Source organism: Pungitius pungitius, chromosome 13, assembly GCF_949316345.1.
Source record: "Pungitius pungitius chromosome 13, fPunPun2.1, whole genome shotgun sequence".
NCBI lineage: Eukaryota > Metazoa > Chordata > Actinopteri > Perciformes > Gasterosteidae > Pungitius > Pungitius pungitius.
Genome location: NC_084912.1, coordinates 15,214,884 through 15,236,583, shown reverse-complemented (window position 1 = coordinate 15,236,583; position 21,700 = coordinate 15,214,884). Strand labels below are relative to the sequence as shown.

The following is a 21,700-nucleotide window of genomic DNA, read 5'->3' as shown; positions in this document are numbered from 1 at the left end:
AGCAGAGTTCCAATTTCCTTCAACGGCATCAAGAGCAATGGAAAACATCTCCTCCAGAAAAGGCCAAAAAGAGAGTGGCAGCTTAACAGTGATAAGTCAATCACACGAATAATAATGTAAGCACTTTTAACACGCCTCACTGTGTAGAGCAAACATCCCGTCGCTCTGGGAGTGCTGTCTGCTAAGGAGGCGTAAACCTGTTTCCTTGTTGGGCCCCAGTTGAGCGAACTTTACCGGCTTTTGGAGCAGGCATCTCCAGATGGCTGGATCCAGGGCAGCTCGTGGTAATCGTGGTTTTTCACAACCTAGATCCATTTTCCTGGTGCCCGACAGCCCTTGAGATCTGTTTCCTCTGCTGATTAGGCTGGCCTCCCATATTTTTTCCCCAAAACCAAAAAAAAAAAGACAAGCGCTTGATTAACTGCCTGCAGCAACGATCAGACGACCTCCGGTCAGACGACCTCCTTTGACACAGGTGCCAATGTATTATTGAGTCTATCAGCGTGTTGCAGTCTCAGTTATGTGGTTTTTCATTTTTTTTCTTTATCTATAATAACAAAATAATGAATAAAATAATTTACTGACTTTAAATGTTTGATGTCTTGACAGTCCGGCTTTTGGACGTGCGGCGCCCATGTCTCGAATGGTGACCACCGTGACCCCTTGCAACCCTTCCCTGAGACCCGCACTTCCTGTCACACGGAAGCAGCCGAGGAGACAGTAGACAAAGCAGAGGAGAAAGTTTTGAAGGTGCCAGCTTCCCTTTTTATGCCATCCAATCTGTTTGTATGAATACGTCTATAATGATGTGATGTCAGTGGCTGATTCGGAGAGAGTTGGAGAATAATGAGATGCCCCATTATCATAATTTCCCTGATTTAGATGAGTGGTTTTCTAACTCCGGGTAGTGAGCTCTCGCATTGTCCTCTTAAACATTTGCTCTCTCACTGACTCGCTCACTAACTCATTGTGTGTGTGTGTGTGTGTGTGTGTGCATAGGTGTGAGTGGGTTTATATCAATCCAGATTCTTTGTGTTGTATGAAGGGCAATGAGAGGGACCAAAAAAATATTGAGGAAAGTAAGGATTTTATGCACCAATGTTGCACTATTTATTAACAATATGTTAAAAAAATAGGCAGGTATAAGAGGTCCATTATAAGTCCTGTATTGATATTAAGCAAAGCTGATTGGGTCAGTATTAAATACAGTCCACGTGATTTGAGCTGTTTGTTTTTCTCACAATGGGACTCCCATGTAAATTGACATTATTATGAAGTGCCTGACAGCAATATCTTCATGTCTGTGGTTTGTGACGCTTCACGCTTACACAGGAAATAGGGATGAGCAGGTTATCCTGTTTCTCTTATCTCTCTTATCTATATTTTGTGAAGATTTAGATTGCACAAGTGTTTCTACTTGATATTGTGAGGGATTAAAATAGCGTGATCACAGATCACATTGCCTTTCTAATCTACACCTAAATTATTTTATATTTCTTGTTGGTAAGAAAGCACTTCAATGTATTTCACACACATTCAGATATGGGGATTCACAAGAGACAGACTTAAAAAAAGGTAGAAGCAGCAAAGGTTAAAATACGGTAAATCTAAATTGTAGTCTGTGTGTATGGTCCAGGCTCCAAAAGTTTTAAATCCTTCATTCCCCATAATGAAGCTCTACTGCATCTTTTATTAGACCAGGGTTCCCAGGGTTCATTTTTTGATCAAATAAATCAATTGTTATGCATTGAAAAAATACATTACAAGTAATACATATGTATAGCTGCGTAAAAAGGTGACAATTTGAATATTGCATATTAGCAGTTTTCCTTTGTTAAGATGTATTAACTAACCATCAACGGCTCGCTGCGTGACGACATGCAGCAGCCCTCCTGTGGTCGGGTTCCCCATCCTCCACCTCTGGACAAACCCAGCAACGTTAGTATGCAAACACATATCTACATACAATAACTTTGGAGCAACCAGGAGTCCCATTTACCCTCTTTGACCACTAACTGCCTCCCTGAACCTCTTGGACCGGGCCTTTGTGGAACTAATAGCAACCCTCCATTAAAGTCAAAGTAACGCAATGTCACTGGGTTTAATAACAGTGACATAGCGACTGGATTTTTGTAATTAAAAACCTATATTGGCTCCAACCCTTTATTGGAAAAGGGGATCACATAATTGTGACACGTTCTATCAATGTGTTACTACGAATGATGAATCACTCTTCCTTTTGGCCCGATACGAGCAGACAACTCAGTTGAGGAGTGACATCTAACCACCAACTAATGTGGTGGACAAAGGATGCCAGCATCCAGCAGCATTCAGTCCTCACCACTTTGTTGCGTGATGGAGGGGGACCGGACTCCATGTTTCACCACTGTTTGGTGATTACTGTCTCACCTGTTTAGGATGTTTGGAGATGTTTCCAGGCAGTATCAGCGTGTGACAGTTAGGGAGGATTAAGGAGTGGAGACAGGGAAGCTACTAATCTGGCTCGGTATCAAGGTGACACTATCTGCCCCGCAGCTCCTCCATGCCCTCCTTGTTGGTTTTTTTCCAGATAGGAATCCATTTGGTAGCACTTAACATTACAGCTCAGATAACATGACAATAATAGACAGTTACTATTTGGTAAAAATGATGAAATGCCATGTGACTTCCTCATACATAACCACGTAATTACTTTGTATAAACAATGGAAAATATTGGACTGAACTTTATACACAATGGATAGAAAGGGCAACCACATATAAAGATTCCCAGAAGGTAAAATGATGATATATTTGTGACAATAAAGTTAACGCATCAGTGCAAGGTAAGATAGTAATATGGTTAAAATACCTCTCGTATTGCATATTGTAATGGTAAAATGAATTTTCCAAACATTTCCTTTTCTTTCAAGAAAATCCTTTGAAAATGCATTTAATTCTGTACCTTGTTACCTGGAAAGAAGCTTGGTCTCTGTGTGATTGCATTGTTTTACATTTCAAAACTTCACGACTCAAAATGTTTAATTGTTCCTTGGAATTTGGCATCTCACCATGTCTGTATGTTGTGTGTTGTATTTAAAACCAATAAAATGGCGTCGAACTCCTCATAGCAATCACAACTCTATTTGGTAAAAGCCTGTGGTCTGCATCTCATCTCGGGCTCCTTTTCAGAACATTGTGATTGATTCAGCTGCTATCCTCCAGGATCTCTCAATGCCTGCCTGGGCTGGAGATTAATTTCCTCTTCCTCATCTTAATTTTCACTCATCGCCGCTCCATAAAAAGGCTAAATGTCAAGCCTGCCTGACTCCTAGTGACACGTCTACTCCAGCAGATAATTACCATAAGGAAATAGATGCTTCAGTGTGCAGAGGGGAATTTAATTTACTCTAACATCCTCACAGTATAATGCAGTCCTAAAGAAGAATTTTTTCACTTTGCAATTTACTTATTAGATAAATTGGACTATTTAATGTGATTATCAGTCTTGAACGCCTTTGACTTATTAAGGTGTTGAAACCAATTAAGGGTTACATGCTGCCAGTGCTTCCAGATGTGAAACAGTGAATACTGGTTAAAGATCCATGAAATAAGAACCAGCCGGAGCCTATTGTTCGCTAGTCGAGCGGCTACATTGCCTGATGATGTTTTGAGCCTTGCCAGGTAATGACATTAATTACAGCAACACGGCTTCCCTCAGGTTGTGGATTAACCCGGAGGAGCACAGGGTTACGTTCGCTTTGATCTGCAGCCGCAGATCGCACGCGCTAAAAAGCTCAACAACTGGTGAATTTAGTAATTATACAAAAACCTTAAGAATCCTCAGCCGGCGGTGAGAGTTCATCCCACCTCTGAGACAACTTCTCTAAAATCTAGACTGAACGAGTGAACCTGCTGTGTCACTGGGACGGGACATGGAGGACCACAGTCGTGAGTGGACACCTCTGCGTTAGCTGATAGCGCAGGGCGCACATGTCAGTCCCAGCAGTGCCTCGGGTCAAAGGAGCCACTCATTCTGACCTGTAGCTCCCCCCCCAACCCCCCCACCCCCGGCCTTGGGCTTGTAGCGTCTGACCTTTTTCAGAGAAACGCGGGCGGTGAGGAAGTCGGTGAGCGTTGCTGCAATCCGTGATGTGGCCGTGAAGACACAGCAGGCCACAGCGCTCCTGCCCAAAGTTCCTCCTTTTGCAACCAACTGCCTGAATGTTGTGCATCTTAGGAGATAAGGGCAGCCTCCCGCCAAAGGTGACTCAGCAATCCAGCACACACGGCCTCTCCTGAGATAAGGGTGCTCTGCAGGGACTGTGGACAGTGGGATACTAAGGGGAGGGGAGGGGAGGGGGGAGGGGGAGGGGGAGGGGGGAGACGCAAGCAGAGGAGCAGTGAAAGGCAAATTCAAAGAGGTTGACTAGAAATTTTTCTGGGAAATTGAGTAAAAACTATTGCAACTTTGGTATATTAGCTTCGAGTTCATCAGTGATGAGAAATAAAAGCAATTACACAGCCAGGACGCCAGATATTAGTGTGAGACAATAACGAGTTATTTAAGAGATTTAACTCATCATTTATTTAGAATTTCCATCAGTATTAATCGACAATTTATATTTATATTTCCGGCAGTACATCGGCACCCATCACTCCGAGGCTTCATACGTGAGAGGTGGACGCTCAGATTGTAATCATAAGAAAATTGGATGGATATTAAAAATCTCTAAAGTCCAGAGCTGATATGTTCATATCAATGTGAACAATGGCAGACTGGAGGGGGACAAAGTGACGCTGTACGCAAAGTCTGACAGTGGTGATGGTTTATTCATTTGCATTCAGTTATATCAGTTTCAAGTCATTTTTTAGCTTTTTGGAATTCGGGTGATTTACTTTTGCTGCAGAACTTCTCCAAAGTTAAGAGTGTCACAGGGCTCATCTGAAACTCATATATCCCCGATGGGTTCGGACTCATAGGGTCAGTGGCGCGGCGTCGGTTTGCACACAACCTCATGGCTGTGTGTTGGTATTCTTCGGGATGGAGCCAGTGAGTCGGACGTCCATCTCAAAGCTCAAATAAATATAAAAGATAAAGAAAAAATTCTCTTAGGTCTTGACATGTGGACACTTGCTGATGTGATGGTGTGGTGGTGGTGGGGGGGGGGGGGGCAGAACGCACTTGCTCTGAGGGCCACGAAAAGTTACATTTAGTGAAAAAATAAACAGAAAGCAACTCATCATATGGGAAACTAAACAGTTGTGTTCATTTTATGAGCTGCCAGAACAGGTGACAGAAGGAGAGCTGTCCAATATGCACGTAAGGAGAGACCCCCCCCCCTTCCCCCCCTGCAGCCCCCTCCAGCCGTCGGTGAGAATGAAATAAATAAACAATGAATGGTCCACTCTCCTCGCGCGCCTCATCCCATCTCATGCATGGCTGCCAGTAATGGTCTACTGGGTGTCAGCTTTTATTGGCACGGCACAAAGCAAGTGCCAAGGGCTCGGTGCCTCGACTCCCCGCTGCAGACTCGGCCTGTGGATAAAAGCGAGCAAAATGCCCCAGCCGAGCTCAGAGACCTAGTGATGTTGGGCTGGAACGAGGAAGTGCAGTGGAGAGGGGAGGGACTCAGGGCGCAGCTCCATGGGGCCGCTGCGGCGCTGCGACCTTCTGCACATGGAGCCGGGGAGAGTTGGAAGAACTTCATACTGCAAACTCAAGGAATAGCAGGTAAAGTGACTTCCAGCCGCGCTTTTCCGATCCACGCCGTTCTCGGGGGCTCGATCGACACCTCTAAATTAATGTCGTTTCTTCACGAGAGTTTTGGGAAGCATTTGGCACCTGGCGGGAGACAGAAAAGAAAAGACCTGTCCTTAGAGTTTGGGTGCAGGTGCGCCGCAGCGTCAGATCCCGCTTGGTGCGCGCTTCTCTCCGCCGCTGCACAACATGTAACAGATTAACGAAGCAGAGTAGCTTTAAATGATAAAATAGAGATATATTAACACAGCTTTCGTCATTTGTTACTAAATAGTTAGCTATCTAACGGAAGTAGCGGAATGTTCCCCTTTTTTCCTGTGTATTTTTCTTTTGGGAACACATGGATAAATTGTTTCACAATCCTTTGGATTCATTTTAAAACATTAAATGTCATTTCTTAGATTTCTTTGTATTTTCGGGGCATGTGGCTCTAATTTGAACCACTTTGATAGGTTGTTACACTCCTGTTACAGCACCTGGTGCCACAGATGCGCGCGCTCGGTAAACTTCTCCGAAGGCCGGTCTGGAGTTTGAACAAATATTAAAATACACATTTTCAGAAAAGAAACGACAACTTTTGATCAAGACGCAGTTTTAGTCCGTGGCCAAAAAAACCCCAAACCGTGTGTGAAAACACTTGAGCGCTGCAACATAAACAGGAAATCACTTCACTCGGTCGGGCGCTTTTCATAAATTATTAATCGATAATTCTGAGGTTTTTTCATACCGTTAATCTTTGCATTCACCTGTTCGACCCACACTCGCAGTGCGATGTAAAACGTCTGTGTGCTGGGTAGAAAAAGCTCCCACGTGTAGGCAGGACCGATGGAGCATTTTACACTGAGGTGGAGAGCAGATCAACGCCCAGACAGAAAGACACGTTCAAACTGTGTGATCTTTTGATCAAGTTAAACACTTCGAAGTTCAGCCTCTGCATAAAAAGGACAAATACTTTTGGATCACATTTAAGAATTAGTTTAACTATTACGTAATTTTATCCATTGGTAGTGCTCAATTGTAAAGCACCAAGTCAATGAGTTTCCATTATTAATAATAATAATAATAATACATTTTATTAGCTTAGCCCTTTAAAAGGTACTCGAGGTGCTTTTCAAAACATTGGGAGCAACATATATAAATATATAAGCAAGAGCAATGACATAACAATAAGAAACTAAATAGAAAACAGTTAATCTATCACAGATTAAAGCAGATTTAAATGAGTTGTAAGAGCTGGTGCCATTAGGATTTTTTCCCAAGCTTAAACTGCAGGAGAGCATCGTTGTTTATTCATAATACAGTTTCTTTATTTTAAGCCAACGCTAAGCATTTGAATTCTGCTTTCAAGTCAAATGTAATTTTTTCTATGAGTTTGACACATTTAAACGGGAAGTTGATAAGTCACTCAAGTACCACTTTAAATATCCAACACAAACTAACCCTTGACAAGAGTATTAGAACTGATACGTTGGATTCAGCAAGTTAGACCGATTAAAAACTCGCAAAGGATCTCCGGTACCTGCACACAGACTTTTTTCATATCGTGGTTGGAAAGAGAAGTGCTGAAAGTGCTGCAACATCTCTCTGCAGACAGATCATCTATCTTGTCAGTAGAAACAGAAGTAGGAGGAGGGGGGGAGCGGAGGAAGGCAGGCGGTTATTAAAATGATTGTACTGTCTGAATAGCAGAGTAGTGAAGTGTGTCAGATGCAAATGAAGGAAACTTCTCCTCAGCACACCTTCGCTCTCCCCTCACCCCCTCCACGGGCTCCCCAGGAAACATCCGCTAACACGACCCACTCGCACCCATACATTTCATGAATTACTGAAGAGAGGCCCCGTGTGCATGTGGACCAAGGTGGCCGTGTGGGATAATCTCTAATCCCAATTGGATGATAAGAAAGTGGCCTCTCATGCAACCCGCGTACGGGAGTGTTTTCATGAATCTGCTCAATCTGTAAAGTGGAAAGCTTTAGTAAAGTGTGTTGGAATGGAGAATTATGATGGGGACTGTTTGTGCATGTAATCAGAGTGTTGATGTCTAGTGAAGCAGGTCATTTAGTGAATATTATATTCACCCATAGTGTCATAAGCGGGACGATGAGGACGATCTTTAACATGAACCTCTTGTGCTATAAATCACACTTTTATTTTGTTTTTAAACGTTTAATCAGGTCACATATTTCTAAAACCGATTGTGCCATTATGTTGGAATACAGTTTAATACGTATTTCTGGATCAAACCATTCTATTGACTAAACGTTTCAATTCCAACTGACACACACACACACGTGTTTTATTCTCCTTTTCTGTCTGTTGTTTCATGTATTCCAGTATTTACTACGTGCGCTAACTTAACTTAAACGTACACACAGCAGTGCCTCAAGCTTCCTCCTGGGTATCCAAACTTTGCTGGTGTGGTCCTCAGTATCTGTTAACGGTTTTGTTGTTTCTCATCTCCACCCTGCTCCCTGGTGTTGCTTTCGCGCCCCACTCCGAGCAGACGCCTCTAACCCCCCTCCACGAAACACATGCACACACACACGCGCGCGTGCACGCACACACACACACACACACACACATACACACACAGGAGGAAGACCGAGAATTCTGTCAACCCACAAGCCTCTTCCTGCCTCTCCACACTTGACATACACTCAGACCTACACTTTTCCAGTCCCCCCTGTGCTATGCGTCAAAAGTTTTCTGTGACTTCCATTTCACTGCTTGAAAGATTCCAACTGCCCCCAGTTTACACACACACACACACACACACACACACACGCACATCTCCCAACAACAACCAGGACAGAGGCAATAAGATGGGAAAATAGGTTTCTTAATTTCTTTTTTATTTGATAAAATTGAGGAGAAAATGGATGATTGTTTAGTTAGATCATATTTTCCCTTGCGTAGTAGATGCTGCGGTCCAAAAAGCTTTCAATCAAGGACTTCAAACTTTGGCGAGGGAAAATAAAGGAACGGTATCTAAATTACAACTAAAAACAAAAACAGTTTTTGAATTAGTAGGAATAAAATGTTGGTAAAAAGGAGAATACAAACACAGATTACTATCAAAACTAGCTACTTCCTGAATATCCTTTGTGCACCTTACTTTCCACATGCCCACGCAAAGTGGGTTGTGGCTGAATGTAGGAACTCTCTTTTTTATTTCTTGCCGAAGGCCCCCCCCCCCCCCGCCGACACATCCGTGTTTCCCCTCGCACCATCTGCCCAGAAAAAAAGGAGAGATGGCACACGAGAACGTACCCGCCCTCAGCCTCCGACTTCCAAACTCCAGATGCTGAGGAGGGCTCAGCGCAGCAACACGCAACACCCTGGTGTTGTGCTGAACAAATCTTCTGCACCAGTGACCTTTGCCCCCCCCTCACACTGCATGCCCGTAGAGCTCCTGACTTGACTCCGCAGAATGTTGCGCGTTGCGACAGAGCGGCCCGGTCGCTTCCCACTATTTGTTCCAAATGTGTGGAGCCATCTGTCTGTAAAACAGGAAGGCCTAGGTTCCCCTTCTCCCTTGGGCTTGTTTCGCTATTTTCGGGAGCTTCACTTCTCCCTGAGAGGCTGCTTGGACTGGGCTGCAGCCCCACCGAGGGCTTCTTGAAGTGGCGGAGCTGGGGCTGGGGCTGTCGGGCCCATCTGCTGCAGACTTGAGGGCCATCCATTATTAATGGGGCCACGAGCACGGGTGACTCCTCAGATATTCAGCTCTGGCCGGAGCATCGCTTCTTAAAAAAAAAAGAAAGAAAGAAAGAAAGAATTCATAAATAAAGAGAACTTCTCTTTCCTTCGACCTGTTTTTCTCTCTCCTTTCTTTTCTCCATTCCGTTCCCTCTCCTGACTTCTTGCCCTCCCGTTGCTGTCTACATCTCTGCCTCAATATCTGCCTCGCTTTTCTCCTGTCCCCTTCTCCTCTCTATTACTCTGCCTCTCTGTTCTCCCCGCTCTTTGTTTCTGATTGTGGCTCGCATGCGTCTGTGCCCGGGCCCCGGGCTCAGCCATGCATGCTCAGTAAATTAGAGAGAACACGAGTGCCGATCAGCTGGGAACGGAAGACGCCCGCATCCTCGTGACCCGGGGCCAGTTAATTTTCTGCTTAATTTTGCGGCAGTCACTTTGCATTTTTGGATGATTGCGTGGCAGGAAATTAACAATAAATAACAAATGTGGTCCGAAACCACGTTTCCCGGCAACCCGCCGTTACCAGCGGCACCCGTCAGCCGGAGCCAAGCCACTCTCTGAGCACGGCCTCTCTGTCAGACTTGTAATGAAAATGTCTGTGATTCTTTGTAGTGCCATGTAGGGGACAGTGGTGTGTCTCTGGCGCTGACAGGAGTGATCTCGCCGAGGTGACAGAGTCACACCGAAAAGTGCACCCTTTACTCCACTCTGGCTTTTTTATAATGCTGTTTCCTCCGCCTGCACTTGATTAAACTCACACACATCGACATCTCCATCTCTCTCCCATTAGAGTACTTGCACCGCATGGAGACAGAGGAGGCCCAGGAAATGGCCCCGCTGCCAGGTAAAAGACGACCCGCCGCATGATTGACCTGTAAAGTACATACAATAGGCCCGCGGGGTAATTCTGCGTCTCCTGAATGAGACGCGTCGAGGGGGCCCGCGTGGTGAGTGATGTGTGTTTGCTGGTGTGTGTCTCCCCAGGCCGGGCGAGCCCCCCCCCCATCGACACGTCCGAGGAGGCAGAGGAGCCCATGGCCGTCCCTGAGGACCTGTCAGCCGGCTCCACCCACCAGCACAACAACAGAGGGGACAAAGGTACGAGGCCACGTCTCGCCAAACGCACCCACAGCCACCCAGAACGCCACCGATGCTCATGCAAATTAAGGATGAAGTGATCCGAAGCCGCGATGGCGACGGTAAATTGAGTGTATCCATGGAGCAGCAATCAGAGCGAGTGCAACCCAGTGCAGGGCTTCTCCCAACAGCAATGTGCTCAACCCCCGAGGCGTCCAAATTAGGGGAAAACAGTTCAATGAAAGTAATGTCAGTATCAAAAGCATAACGTAATCATTCATAAAACTACTTGACTTAATGTCATACACATCCAGTGGGAGACATTTGCCATTTCAAATCCCATGGAAAAATGGAATTAAATCTGCAAAGAGACACATTTAGGTCATTGGCAGAAAAGGTTAAAAAAAAAGAAAAAAATCCTCTGATCCATGACACGCCATTAATAAGCCAAATCTTAAGGAATAGCTAATGTGGCCTTGATTTGAGTTTGTGGACATCAGGCCAGGGAATATCATGGTGAAAGTAAGGAGGAAGCATGCTAGGGGGGAGTCACATTGGGGCAGCGTATATTTATCTCAAGTGTCCTAACATGCATGGTTTGTGGAAAAAAAACTTGGTCATTAAAAGCTAATCAGTTTTAAATGACAGCAAGATGAATCAGACAAAAAACTGTTTTATTTAACATTTAATATGTTCACTGAACATCCAAAATGGTAGGGAACGTCGCCGCACTCAGATGATGGGAATCACACAGAAAGCAGATATGGGAGATATAGAAATGTAACAACGTGGACACTTTGAGATGTGAAACGCGCACAAAGAGGCGCAACTCAGCTCAACTGAAATAGGATGTGCAAGAGTTTCCAAAGAAGAACTTGCCATCAGGCAGTTTCAACACTCCTGGAGATAAAGAGTTCAGGAAGAAGGCCAAGCTCAGAGAGATCAGTGCATCACTACACCACATAGGTCACACACCTGCACACACACACACACACACTCACAAAGGCTCTCTGTTTGACTTTACAACTGTTGAGCCTACAGGCACCGAGCAAAGCACGCGCACACATCAGTTGTGATCAAGTCCTGCGCTAGCAACAATAAACACGTGTTAAAATAGGATGGGGGAGGTTCTGCAGCGCCATGTTTTACACGACAGTCACGGGACTGATGGACATTTAGTACAGTCGGGTTTGGAAAAAAGGAAATAGTCAGAGTGCCTGATTTAAATGTCTGGCTTTCAACGGTAAGCAGAGTGACAAGGACACAGCTGGCTGTGGCCGTGTATGAACGTATGTTCTACATGTGAGTTTCTGTTCATTCCCTATAAGAGTACCATTGCTCTGCATGTGTGTGTGTGTGTGTGTGTGTCTATATAGGAGCAGTGAGAAAGAAGGGAAGTGCAAGTATCTGGTACATCTATGCATGGCTGCCTCTGTGATAAAAGGCAGAATGAGTTATAATTATCAACCAGGATCATGTGCTGCTCAGTTCTCTGTTGTGAAAAAAAGGCACAAAGTAGGGGGACTATATGTGGGACACGGACCTCAAAGTATCGAAAGCTCAAAACCTCAAAACCCAGGTTGTTTCCTGTGAAAATAAGTACTCAGAGCCCAGGATCGTCGCTGCACATTTATAACGCTGCAAGGTCTTTTCCCACATCAGAGTGCTTATTAAAAATGCTAACTGAATTCATTTCATTCTTTAGTGGTGCTTTCATTTATAATTTGAATGGAAACCCATTGGGTTGAAGTCATAAGGCGGTGGGATGAGTTACTCGACATCCCAGTGAAACTATTTTTCTTTCGCTTTCGGTGATTCAGACAGTAGCCGTTGCTATTTCAGAGACATGCGACCAAGAGAGAGACCGAGCCGACTAGTTCCCGAAAACGTGGAGGCGACTTTCTGAAAAATTAAGTGTGAGGGAGAAAAAGCAGGCAATTTTTGGCGTCGAGAGTGTCACCACCGCAGTTTTAACACATATGGTTAAACTCCTTTGCACAAGTCAGTAACAGGAACCTCCAGCATGCTCCCTGTGTTTCAACTACTAACACTATACTAACGAATGGCTTCCAATCTTCCAGTCATTTCTTTTCATTTATAGAAATTCATCTTGCAATAACTTTTAAAATTGGATATTAGTATATATCAGTATTTGTAATTGTTTTATTCCACCCCTTCATATGTAACGTGAGAATAGATCCACATTAGGTTCTAACAGTTTTATTGCAAGCCTTTGTTGTTTGTCTGACCCTTGCTTCCCAAAACGAGCAAATCAGGATGTGTGATCGTGACAAACAAGATAAAAAAGCAAAAAGCCTTCTTCCTATTCCCAGTTCAGTCATAACTTCCCCATATCCATGAGAAGTGGGTGGCAGCCGAGTTTCATGGTTCCCTTCTGGCGACTTTAGCTGAGTGAAAACCTGAGAGCTGCACTGTGGAACGTCTCAGCAACGGACAACCACACATACACATGAAGGTTAATTACGTTCACTGCACAAATACATTGAAAACAAGCGAGGAGAAGCACAAATCCATATTTAGCTCAAATTATACACCTTTTTTGATATTGAAGGTATTCCTGTAATTGTTTTATTCAGCCTTTTTATTGTTACATCACTCCATCACATCAGAACAGTGGAACTGGTTAATGCTGCCTAAAGGGGATACATTGATTATATATTGACATACATGAATAAATATAAATAGTTTGCTAACAATAGTGCATACGTGGGTTCAACGTTCAAAGTGCTCAGTGTAATGGACAATTTGAAAAAGTGATTAATGCGGCGACAAAAGATATTAGTTGAAAGTAGTGGATGAATATAGAAAATGGATAAATATGGATAAATGGATGAATGAATTTTATGTACTTAAAAAAATATGTACTGGATCGAACCGAAACTCATCCTGAGCTTGTGCACTCTGATACAACACAAGCCCTTCTTGGTTGAGCCTTTCCTTCCCCTATACATGCCCCGCTGGTGTCTCTCTCATCATAAACAATAAGAAAGTTGAATTTCAACCGTCAAACGGATGAGCAGATTGTTGGCAAAAAGAAAAGCGTGGATATGGACGATGGGATCCATCGGAGAAGCCGTCATAAACGTCACACCATCCTACGCCGTCTCCTCCTCTCCAACACTCTGCATGTCAGGGGATTTTTGTGCTTTTGTTGAAAATAAAACTCCTACGAAGGAAGAAAACAACAACAACAACCAAGTGTCAGTTAAAGGCTGTTTTACAATTCCTTTCCTGTGCTTCCCTTTCTGTCACTTCTCCATAATTCTTGGTATTTCAGTTAGACAGGCCCTCTTTCTGAAGCTTCCCCTTTTCCATGTATTCCTATATTTCATGATTTCCACTTCTTCCTCTTCAGTTGTACAAACAGAGGTAGAGGCATGGGGAAATCGGGCTGTGACACGCAAACCACAAGCTGGTGAAGCTGTGGGACTTCAGTACTCTTAACTGCTCTGTGGTGGGAAAATAAGGAGCAGTTAGTTTGGCCCAGAGGACACTTCTCTTTTCTGATCACCCTGGGAACACCAGACTTTAAAGATATAAATTACAGTTTAGAACAAGTCATAGGTGTACATCAATCAGGCAGCATGTACTGTCGGCACTCTGAAAGGCCTCTTAGATGGATTGAAACCCCTCTCTATATGCGAGTTTGTCTTATGTGTGCCTGCGTGTGATCATTGCTCTGATAGACACACCACCGTCCTCCCTAGTTTCACACTGTTTCCTGTGTCTCTGTTTCCTGTTTATCTTGCTGTCATTTGTTTTACCAAAGTGTGATGGTGCTAGATGATCTGTTTCTTGATCACTGACATCCTCAAACAGTAAGCACGATATCCATGTGTGTCCTTATGTAGCTGTGCTGCTGGGGAACAGACGTATAACCTACGGTTAACATGAGCAGGCTCTGGATTGATCTCATTTGATGGGGGTTGATTTCGCACACGCTTTATTCACAAAACTGTTGAAAGTAAGAGGGGAAGCTCTTGAAGTGTTGATGCAGCGTCCTGGTGAACATGAAAATGTTGCAATGTGCACTAGGGGAGGTTTTCCCTTGCAAAACGGTTGTTGCCCTAGATATATTACAGTGCCGTTGCAACGCCTTTAAACACAGTGTCTATCCCGACAGAGGAAAGAGAGGATGAACATAAACCAAGGGGTTACAAAACAGCCAGGTGTTTTTAATGTTCAGTTTCATGGCAGGAATTAGAAATGAGTCTTTATAAAATCATACGGTATGTAAGTTTCATTCAAATACAAAAAAGAGGAGAACTTTAAGGAAGTCTCTTACCTAAATAATGTGCAAAACATTGATCCATGACGATTTGTCAGGTAAACTATGAATATTGTACAAATAAAAAGACCAAAATGAATGACATACTTAAACTAGGTTTTTACTTCAAATGAACAAACAAATAAAATAGTTGTCTTGCATTTTTATAAATAATCAGTGTAATATAGTGGATATAATGGCAAAAGATCAATTCTTTCAGTAAGGAAATAAGTTCATTTCAGACCAGGCAAAGGAAACACCACAATGTTACGATGCATTGTCTATTCTCATGTCACAGTATCAATATCACACTGATAATTGCCCATCTTTAGATTACATCATGAAAGAATCATGCTCGTATTCTAAACCGTGGCCCCCCCTTGCCCTCTTTTCCAGCCTGTAACATTAAAGTTGAGGCTCGCAGTGATGAGGAGAATGGGCTGGCCTGTGACATGAATGGCGTGGAGGAGGAAGAGTGCGCGGAAGACTTGCGCGTGATCGATGCCTCGGGGGCCAAGGTGAACGGCTCACAGCCGAGCCTCGAAGCCAAGGCCTACTCCTCGGCCGGCGGTATCCGGCTGCCCAACGGGAAGCTCAAGTGCGATATCTGTGGGATAGTTTGCATTGGCCCCAATGTGTTGATGGTGCACAAGCGAAGCCACACTGGTAAGCCACCTGCAATACTTCTTGCCCTTCCTTTGCACCCATGTTCACTGTCAGGATGGATGAGGGGTAGAAAGGGGTCTGCCGTGGCTCCAGAGCATTTCCTCAGACTTTTAATGGCACAAATGAAGCTTAGACTGGTTGTCTCCTACTAACACCAGCTGTATCGCCGTGCATAAAGAAACTTTAGAGCCTGTTTTTATGTTTGCAATCAGCCTTGTACTCAGTAGTGGGCTGTATGCATGTAAGCCTTCCTATCGTGCGTGAAATAGACTTTGAGCTTATTATTAGCATTCATTATTGTTCATCTAAATGACTCTGAATTACCACATAGCAACAGGAACTTATCAAATTATTACAGCGATAAAGTAGCAGAGAAGAACTTGGTCCGAAAAAACATACCCTCAGTTGATATATAGGATGTATCTGCGACAATTAAATGGAATCTCTATGAAGTGACAATTATCTGGCTATTTAAAGTTTTTTTCAAGTTTCAAAATTGATATTCTATTGTGATGAAGCTAAACCAGTGGTGGGGAACATTTTTGAAAAAGGCACTTAACTGTCAAGCTTTAGAAACTAATGAAACTCAAAATAGAAGAAAGGAACACTAGACTAATGTAAATGCAAAAGAAAGTAGAATAAAAGATATAATGAAGTGCCTCCTATTTAAATAGAAAATACTCTGTGGTGAGTCTTTGCTCCTGAAATGCATTTTTAATGAATTTCCTTTTTATATATTTTTGCTGCTTCAGTGGTGACTCTTATTTTATGGGGGGCCTTTGAGAAAAAAAGAAAAAAAAGCCACATTAAAACGTTCTCACAGAATGCCACAACACTCGGAGAGGTTGGATATTGGTTTATTCCAGAGGCGCTGATCAGGAAGACTGGCTCTCAACACAAAGTGTTTCCTTCGCTTTATTCAAATGAGGCTGAATTTGCATTGTGATGTGCCGCTCTTATTTTAGAGACGAAGAAGAGGAAAAAATGAGATTTTCAGATCAAATTGACCCAGGCAATGGTGCATTACGGAACTGGCAGGCTGAGTCTGAAAGGCTCTTGTTCGATCAGAGCGCCAGAAGCCAGCGGGGCAGGGGGAGCACGGCGAGATGGGGTGTCACTCCGCCGTGAAAACCCTCTCCTCGGCTGCCGGAGCGCTCTCCGCCCCGGGGGCGCTGCGTCTCCCGGGCTTGTTCTGGCGCCCGGCGTGCTTGTAGTGCAGCGACCCCACATCTCCCGCAGCGCGCCGATTCATCGGCATATAAAACACAGAGGCCTTGTGCCTTTATGGTCGGCGGTGGAGGAATGAAACGTAGGGAGGTCAGGGAGAGCGGTGCAATGAACACCAACATTCAAAATCAAGAACACAGAATAAGAACATGCGGAAGTGTGTGCCGGTCAGACATGCACGTTGTCTTCCATCTGCCTCTTTACAGTGATGTGCATCTGTTGTGTTCTGGTCCTCAGGAGAACGGCCGTTCCAGTGCAGCCAGTGCGGCGCCTCTTTCACCCAGAAGGGCAACCTGCTGCGTCACATCAAGCTCCATTCAGGGGAGAAACCATTCAAGTGTCACCTGTGCAGCTACGCTTGTCGCAGGAGGGATGCCCTCACCGGCCATTTACGCACCCACTCAGGTGAGTACGCAAAGGTCACCCACACCACACAACTTCAGCACTCGTGGCAACTCCTGGACCGCCTTCATAAAAGCCATGTCCTGTTCCGCTCCGCACACGGTGAGAGGCGAGTGCTGTGCAAGGGGAAGTTGACAGGGTGTAGATATGGTGTCATTTTTTTTTTCTCCTGCAAATGCTTTGCAGAAGTATGTGTTCATGAAATATTTGGGTGTAAACAGCACACTTACAAAGCCTGCCGTGAATAGCTCAGTAGAACAGAAAGAGTAAACTGCAAAATGGTTCTTGCACAGCAGTTTTAACTGGACTCATCGTTTATTTTATTGTCTGCAATTACCACGAAAGGTTTAAAACCAACAGTGTGTCTCTCAGTACTTCCTACTACGTTTGTGACACTCAATTTCCTAAAAACACCAGGGCACTGTAGTTTTTTTAGAAAACATTGCTTGAACAGCAGTGTATTTGTTAGGGAAACACATTCAGCCACGGATTAAAACACATTTGTTTTTTAAAGGCGCAGGAGTTTGTGTTTGACTAAGCAGTGAAAATAAATGAGGGCTGTAGCCAGACTTGTAGAAATACTTTATTGCTCCCTTTTTCCAATATTGTATTAATTCAACTGTTCATTTACAAATTGAATAGTTTATATTGCGCAACTGGGTGTATATTATTATCTTGTTTAAAAGCCTTCTATTCAATCCAGGAATGAACTATAAGGAAATAGTCAATCCCATAGTTATGTATTTGTTGGCATATTCTTTTTTTGAATATACGCTACTCAGCTAAGAAAGCCCCCAAAATCAATTATGTTTTATATATGAAATGTAAACCCCCCAAATTGCTTCCCAAATTACCCCCCAAAACACATACACACAGGAACCTCAGTAGAAGAGATAAAGATCACCTGTCAATCAGTCAGTGGGGGCGGAACTTCCATGTCTTTAACTTGGGGTTTTCTGTTGAGGGAACACCTGTTTTTGGTACTATTTTCTCTGACTACCCACACTTCACGCTAAATACCCAGTTTGTCGTTGTTCTTCATATTCACTGCAGGCCAACTGGAATTGTAAAATCCAGCACTTCCTGTACTTTTAAAGATAAACAGTCACCAATGTGCATTTTGAACCGCATATTAACTATTGGTTGAGTCTCTCCTGTAATACAAATAAACCAAAATAAAGATGTATATTTATTCATATCATCACAGTATAGCACAGCCTTGTTCACTAAACCAATTTATTTTTCTCTGCAGTTGGAAAACCCCACAAGTGTGCGTACTGTGGGCGGAGTTACAAGCAGCGCAGTTCTCTCGAGGAGCACAAGGAGCGGTGTCACAACTACCTCCAGTGCATGGGACTGCAGAACAGCATCTACACAGGTTGGTGCCTCACGAGACGCACACTTCCCTTTCACCCAAATGTGATGGTGGCAGACGTTACTCTGAGTGCAGGACGCGCTATGCATGCAGCAGTAGGGCACCATGAAGAGGTTACTTAAATGCTCAGACAAGTCAGGTCTAGTTACAGTAATTTCCATTCGAATATATCATGCAAAAGTTCTTTAGCTATTTGAAATTACTGCAGGGATAATTAAGTCAATTTCATCATGGCGTCAGTATAAAGTTCTGTATTTGTCCATATACACCTGGCCGTCATATATTGAAGGGACTGACTGTAGAGTTATTTCATGTGCAGGGTGCTGTGCATTGAAGCCTAGAAACAAAGCTATACCTCATCTGTGAGCATGAACAGATACTATACTTATAGACCAAGGGCCTTGCATGTGTCAGAATAATCCGCTCTGTGAGAAAAACTACCATCAGACCAGAAAATACCACTATGTGTTTTCCGGCACCTGCTTAACACTTTAAACAGGACAAAATCAAATTATTTTGACTCTGAAATCTACTTTTCTGTCTTGATTTCCAGTAGTAAAGGAAGAAAGCAACCAGAATGAGCAGAGGGAAGACTTAAGCCAGACGGGATCTGACAGAGCCTTGGTGCTAGACAGACTAGCTAATAACGTAGCTAAGCGTAAAAGCACTATGCCACAGAAGTTTGTGGGTAAGGGCCAAAATCTGCTTCCTTTGTGTGAATACAATATTGCTGCTTTTGCTGATACATTTGTGTAACCACTGCGCCTGTGAAAGCTGCATAGGTGAAGCTCCAATGTGTTAAGTGCTCATTCATTCTTCTTTCTTCTTTTTTTGTCATTCAGCCTCAACAGGAATTGAGCCTTAAACATGAAAAGCCTATGCTCGAATGTTTAAATTGTGTTAAATCAACCGAAAAAAAAGGAAATATAGAGGCTCAGGATAAAGCTATTAATACTAGAAATACCAATATGAGACCAGAAGAAACAAAAACTACGGCATAGAGGAGCAGGCTCGGAATCAACGTGGTTTAAGCGCAGGACAGAGGTCAAAGTTCAAGCCTGTGAGTGATGTTTAACCTCGTGTCTGTCTTTCAACCCTCAGGTGACAAACGTCTGTCGGACCTGTCGTACGACGGTGGAGCAGGTGAGCTGATTCAGCCTCACGTCATCGACCAGGCCATCAACAGCGCCATCAGCTACCTGGGGGCCGAGTCGCTGCGGCCTCTGGTCCAGACCTCCCCGGCCTCCTCTTCCGACGTGGGCATCGGCTCCATGTACCCCCTGCACAAGCCGGCGCCGGAAGGCCACGCGGGGACGGGCCTCGGCCTGTCGGCCAAAGACAGCGCGGCCGAGAACCTGCTGCTCCTCTCCAACTCCAAGTCCGCCTCCAGCGAGAAGGACGGCTCGCCCAGCCACAGCGGCCAGGACTCCACGGACACCGAGAGCAACAACGAGGATCGCCCCGGCGGCGCGGCGTCCGGCCTCATCTACCTGACCAACCACATCACCTCGGGGGTGAGGAACGGCATGCTCCCGCTGGTGAAGGAGGAGCAGCAGAGGCAGTACGAGGCCATCCGGGCCAGCATGGAGATGGGCTCCGAGGGCTTCAAGGTGGTGGCGGCGGACGGGGAGCAGGTGAGGGCCTACCGCTGCGAACACTGCCGCGTTCTGTTCCTGGACCACGTCATGTACACCATTCACATGGGCTGCCATGGCTTCAGAGACCCCTTCGAGTGCAACCTGTGTGGCCACCAGAGTCAAGACCGCTACGAGTTCTCCTCGCACATAACGCGCGGGGAGCATCGCTACTAAGCCCCGCCCACCGGGGAGCACACAGCTCACAGACAGACGGGTGGATGCGTGGCAAAGAACACGCCACACAAACACACACACACACACACACACACACACACACACTCATGCAGACATGCAGCAGAAATAAATGAATAGGAAATACAAGCAAAAAATACACTGTTGATGTCTGAAAGGTGTGTTTTTTTAATACAAAGTTTGCATGTTTGTCGAACACAGATCCATGTACAACTAAAAAGCAAGACTTGTATTTTCTCTTCCAAATGCCATGTTTAGTAGTAGTAGCAGTAGTAGTAGTTCACCGTTTTTTTAAGAAACAAAATGATGTGCAGTGAGGACGCCACAGCAGAGTTACTGAGTTTTTAAATGATGTATTTACAGTTTGCCATGTATAAAATGTGTCTTTTTTTTCTAGACTTAGAATATAAAAGAGTATCATACTTACATTTACAAATCTTTTTACTGTGTGTATTCTGCAGTTATCTTCAGTGCAGTAAAACCAATTTTAGAAAAGGAAATACAATCAATAAAAACAATCAGTGTAAATAACCCCACACACCCCTTTCAAAGTTACAACCTGTACTTTATTTATATCACATTTACACACCTGTATGTTTTTGTATTTATTACAGTGATCAATGTTTGTTTGTAGAGTAGTTAATAAATGCTGCATCTCTTTCTGTCCGACTGTACTAAATGTGTTGAAAACAGGGCCGCTGCGGGATTTTATTTTGAATTTTTTCAGAAGAAAATGCTATCTTGGCCTTTTGTTTTGCACCCGATTGCTAACAATTATTTCACTCACAGAAGAAAATGAGCAATCGGAGGTTTGAAGGAACTTTATGCTTGCAAAATATCAATAAAGGATATTTTATATATGCACAAAGAGAGAGCATGTGTTTTGTGTAACTGTGTGTGAGTGTAGCATTAAGGAGGAAAAAAGCCCCACAGCTAATTGGGATCATCTCTATATTGTCAGGGGGATGCTTCATTTTTTGTTTCATTATTAACCACCTGTCAAAATGTCTGAACTGAACTGAATATCATTCCTGGCATTAATGAAAAGTTTTCACCTTCTTGAAAAATATGTAGATTTTGTTTCTTACTCTCAAGCCTTCTGAAATAACTCCAGTCCAGTTGTCAATCAAGACGCTTCGCTCGCCTGTCTGTCAAGGGGGAGCCAAGAAAGAGTGAATGACTGGCATGCGAGTTCCCACAAACAATAGTATCATAATAAATAAACACCTCTCCACATAAGATTACCATGCACCATTTAAAAGTATTTCAATTTTGCACAAAAGAGCTAATTTCCTTCAGTTGTGAATTCACAAACGGATGCCAAACAGAAGGCAGAAACATCCCAGTGGCTTTAGTCCACACAGAGACTCTGGTGTTAATATTGTGACGTCGAGGGAT

General features: G+C 44.0%; 2 protein-coding genes and 1 long non-coding RNA gene across 9 annotated transcripts in view; 1 reads left to right on the top strand and 2 right to left on the bottom strand.

Annotated features, from left to right (window-relative positions):
- Positions 1-586: 586 nt before the first annotated feature.
- LOC119214239 (uncharacterized) lies at positions 587-4,263 on the bottom strand. Its single transcript, XR_009957210.1, has 3 exons — positions 4,075-4,263; positions 1,854-1,920; positions 587-692 (listed from the first exon to the last, which is right to left on the bottom strand). It is a non-coding gene; the product is annotated as an uncharacterized LOC119214239 (long non-coding RNA).
- ikzf1 (IKAROS family zinc finger 1 (Ikaros)) lies at positions 630-21,567 on the top strand. Of its 7 annotated transcripts, none has more exons than XM_062566429.1 (8): positions 630-750; positions 10,229-10,282; positions 10,423-10,536; positions 15,200-15,469; positions 16,934-17,101; positions 18,351-18,476; positions 19,027-19,161; positions 19,575-21,566. In XM_062566429.1, the coding sequence occupies exons 2-8, from the start codon at positions 10,243-10,245 to the stop codon at positions 20,282-20,284; spliced, it is 1,563 nt and encodes a 520-aa protein (XP_062422413.1). In that variant the 5' UTR covers positions 630-750; positions 10,229-10,242; the 3' UTR covers positions 20,285-21,566. The 7 variants fall into 7 exon arrangements, with proteins under 7 accessions (XP_062422413.1, XP_037321773.1, XP_037321772.1 ...); XM_037465876.2 differs by lacking the exon at positions 630-750 and adding an exon at positions 5,342-5,712 and having other exon boundaries at positions 19,030-19,161; positions 19,575-21,567; XM_037465875.2 differs by lacking the exon at positions 630-750 and adding an exon at positions 5,342-5,712.
- Positions 11,491-21,700, bottom strand: part of LOC119214173 (regulator of microtubule dynamics protein 2) — a 93,338-nt gene continuing 83,128 nt past the window's right edge. Inside the window, exon 12 of the mRNA XM_062566430.1 lies at positions 11,491-11,517. The gene's annotated coding sequence lies outside the window, so the exon portion shown is untranslated. The remainder of the gene's footprint in view (positions 11,518-21,700) is intronic.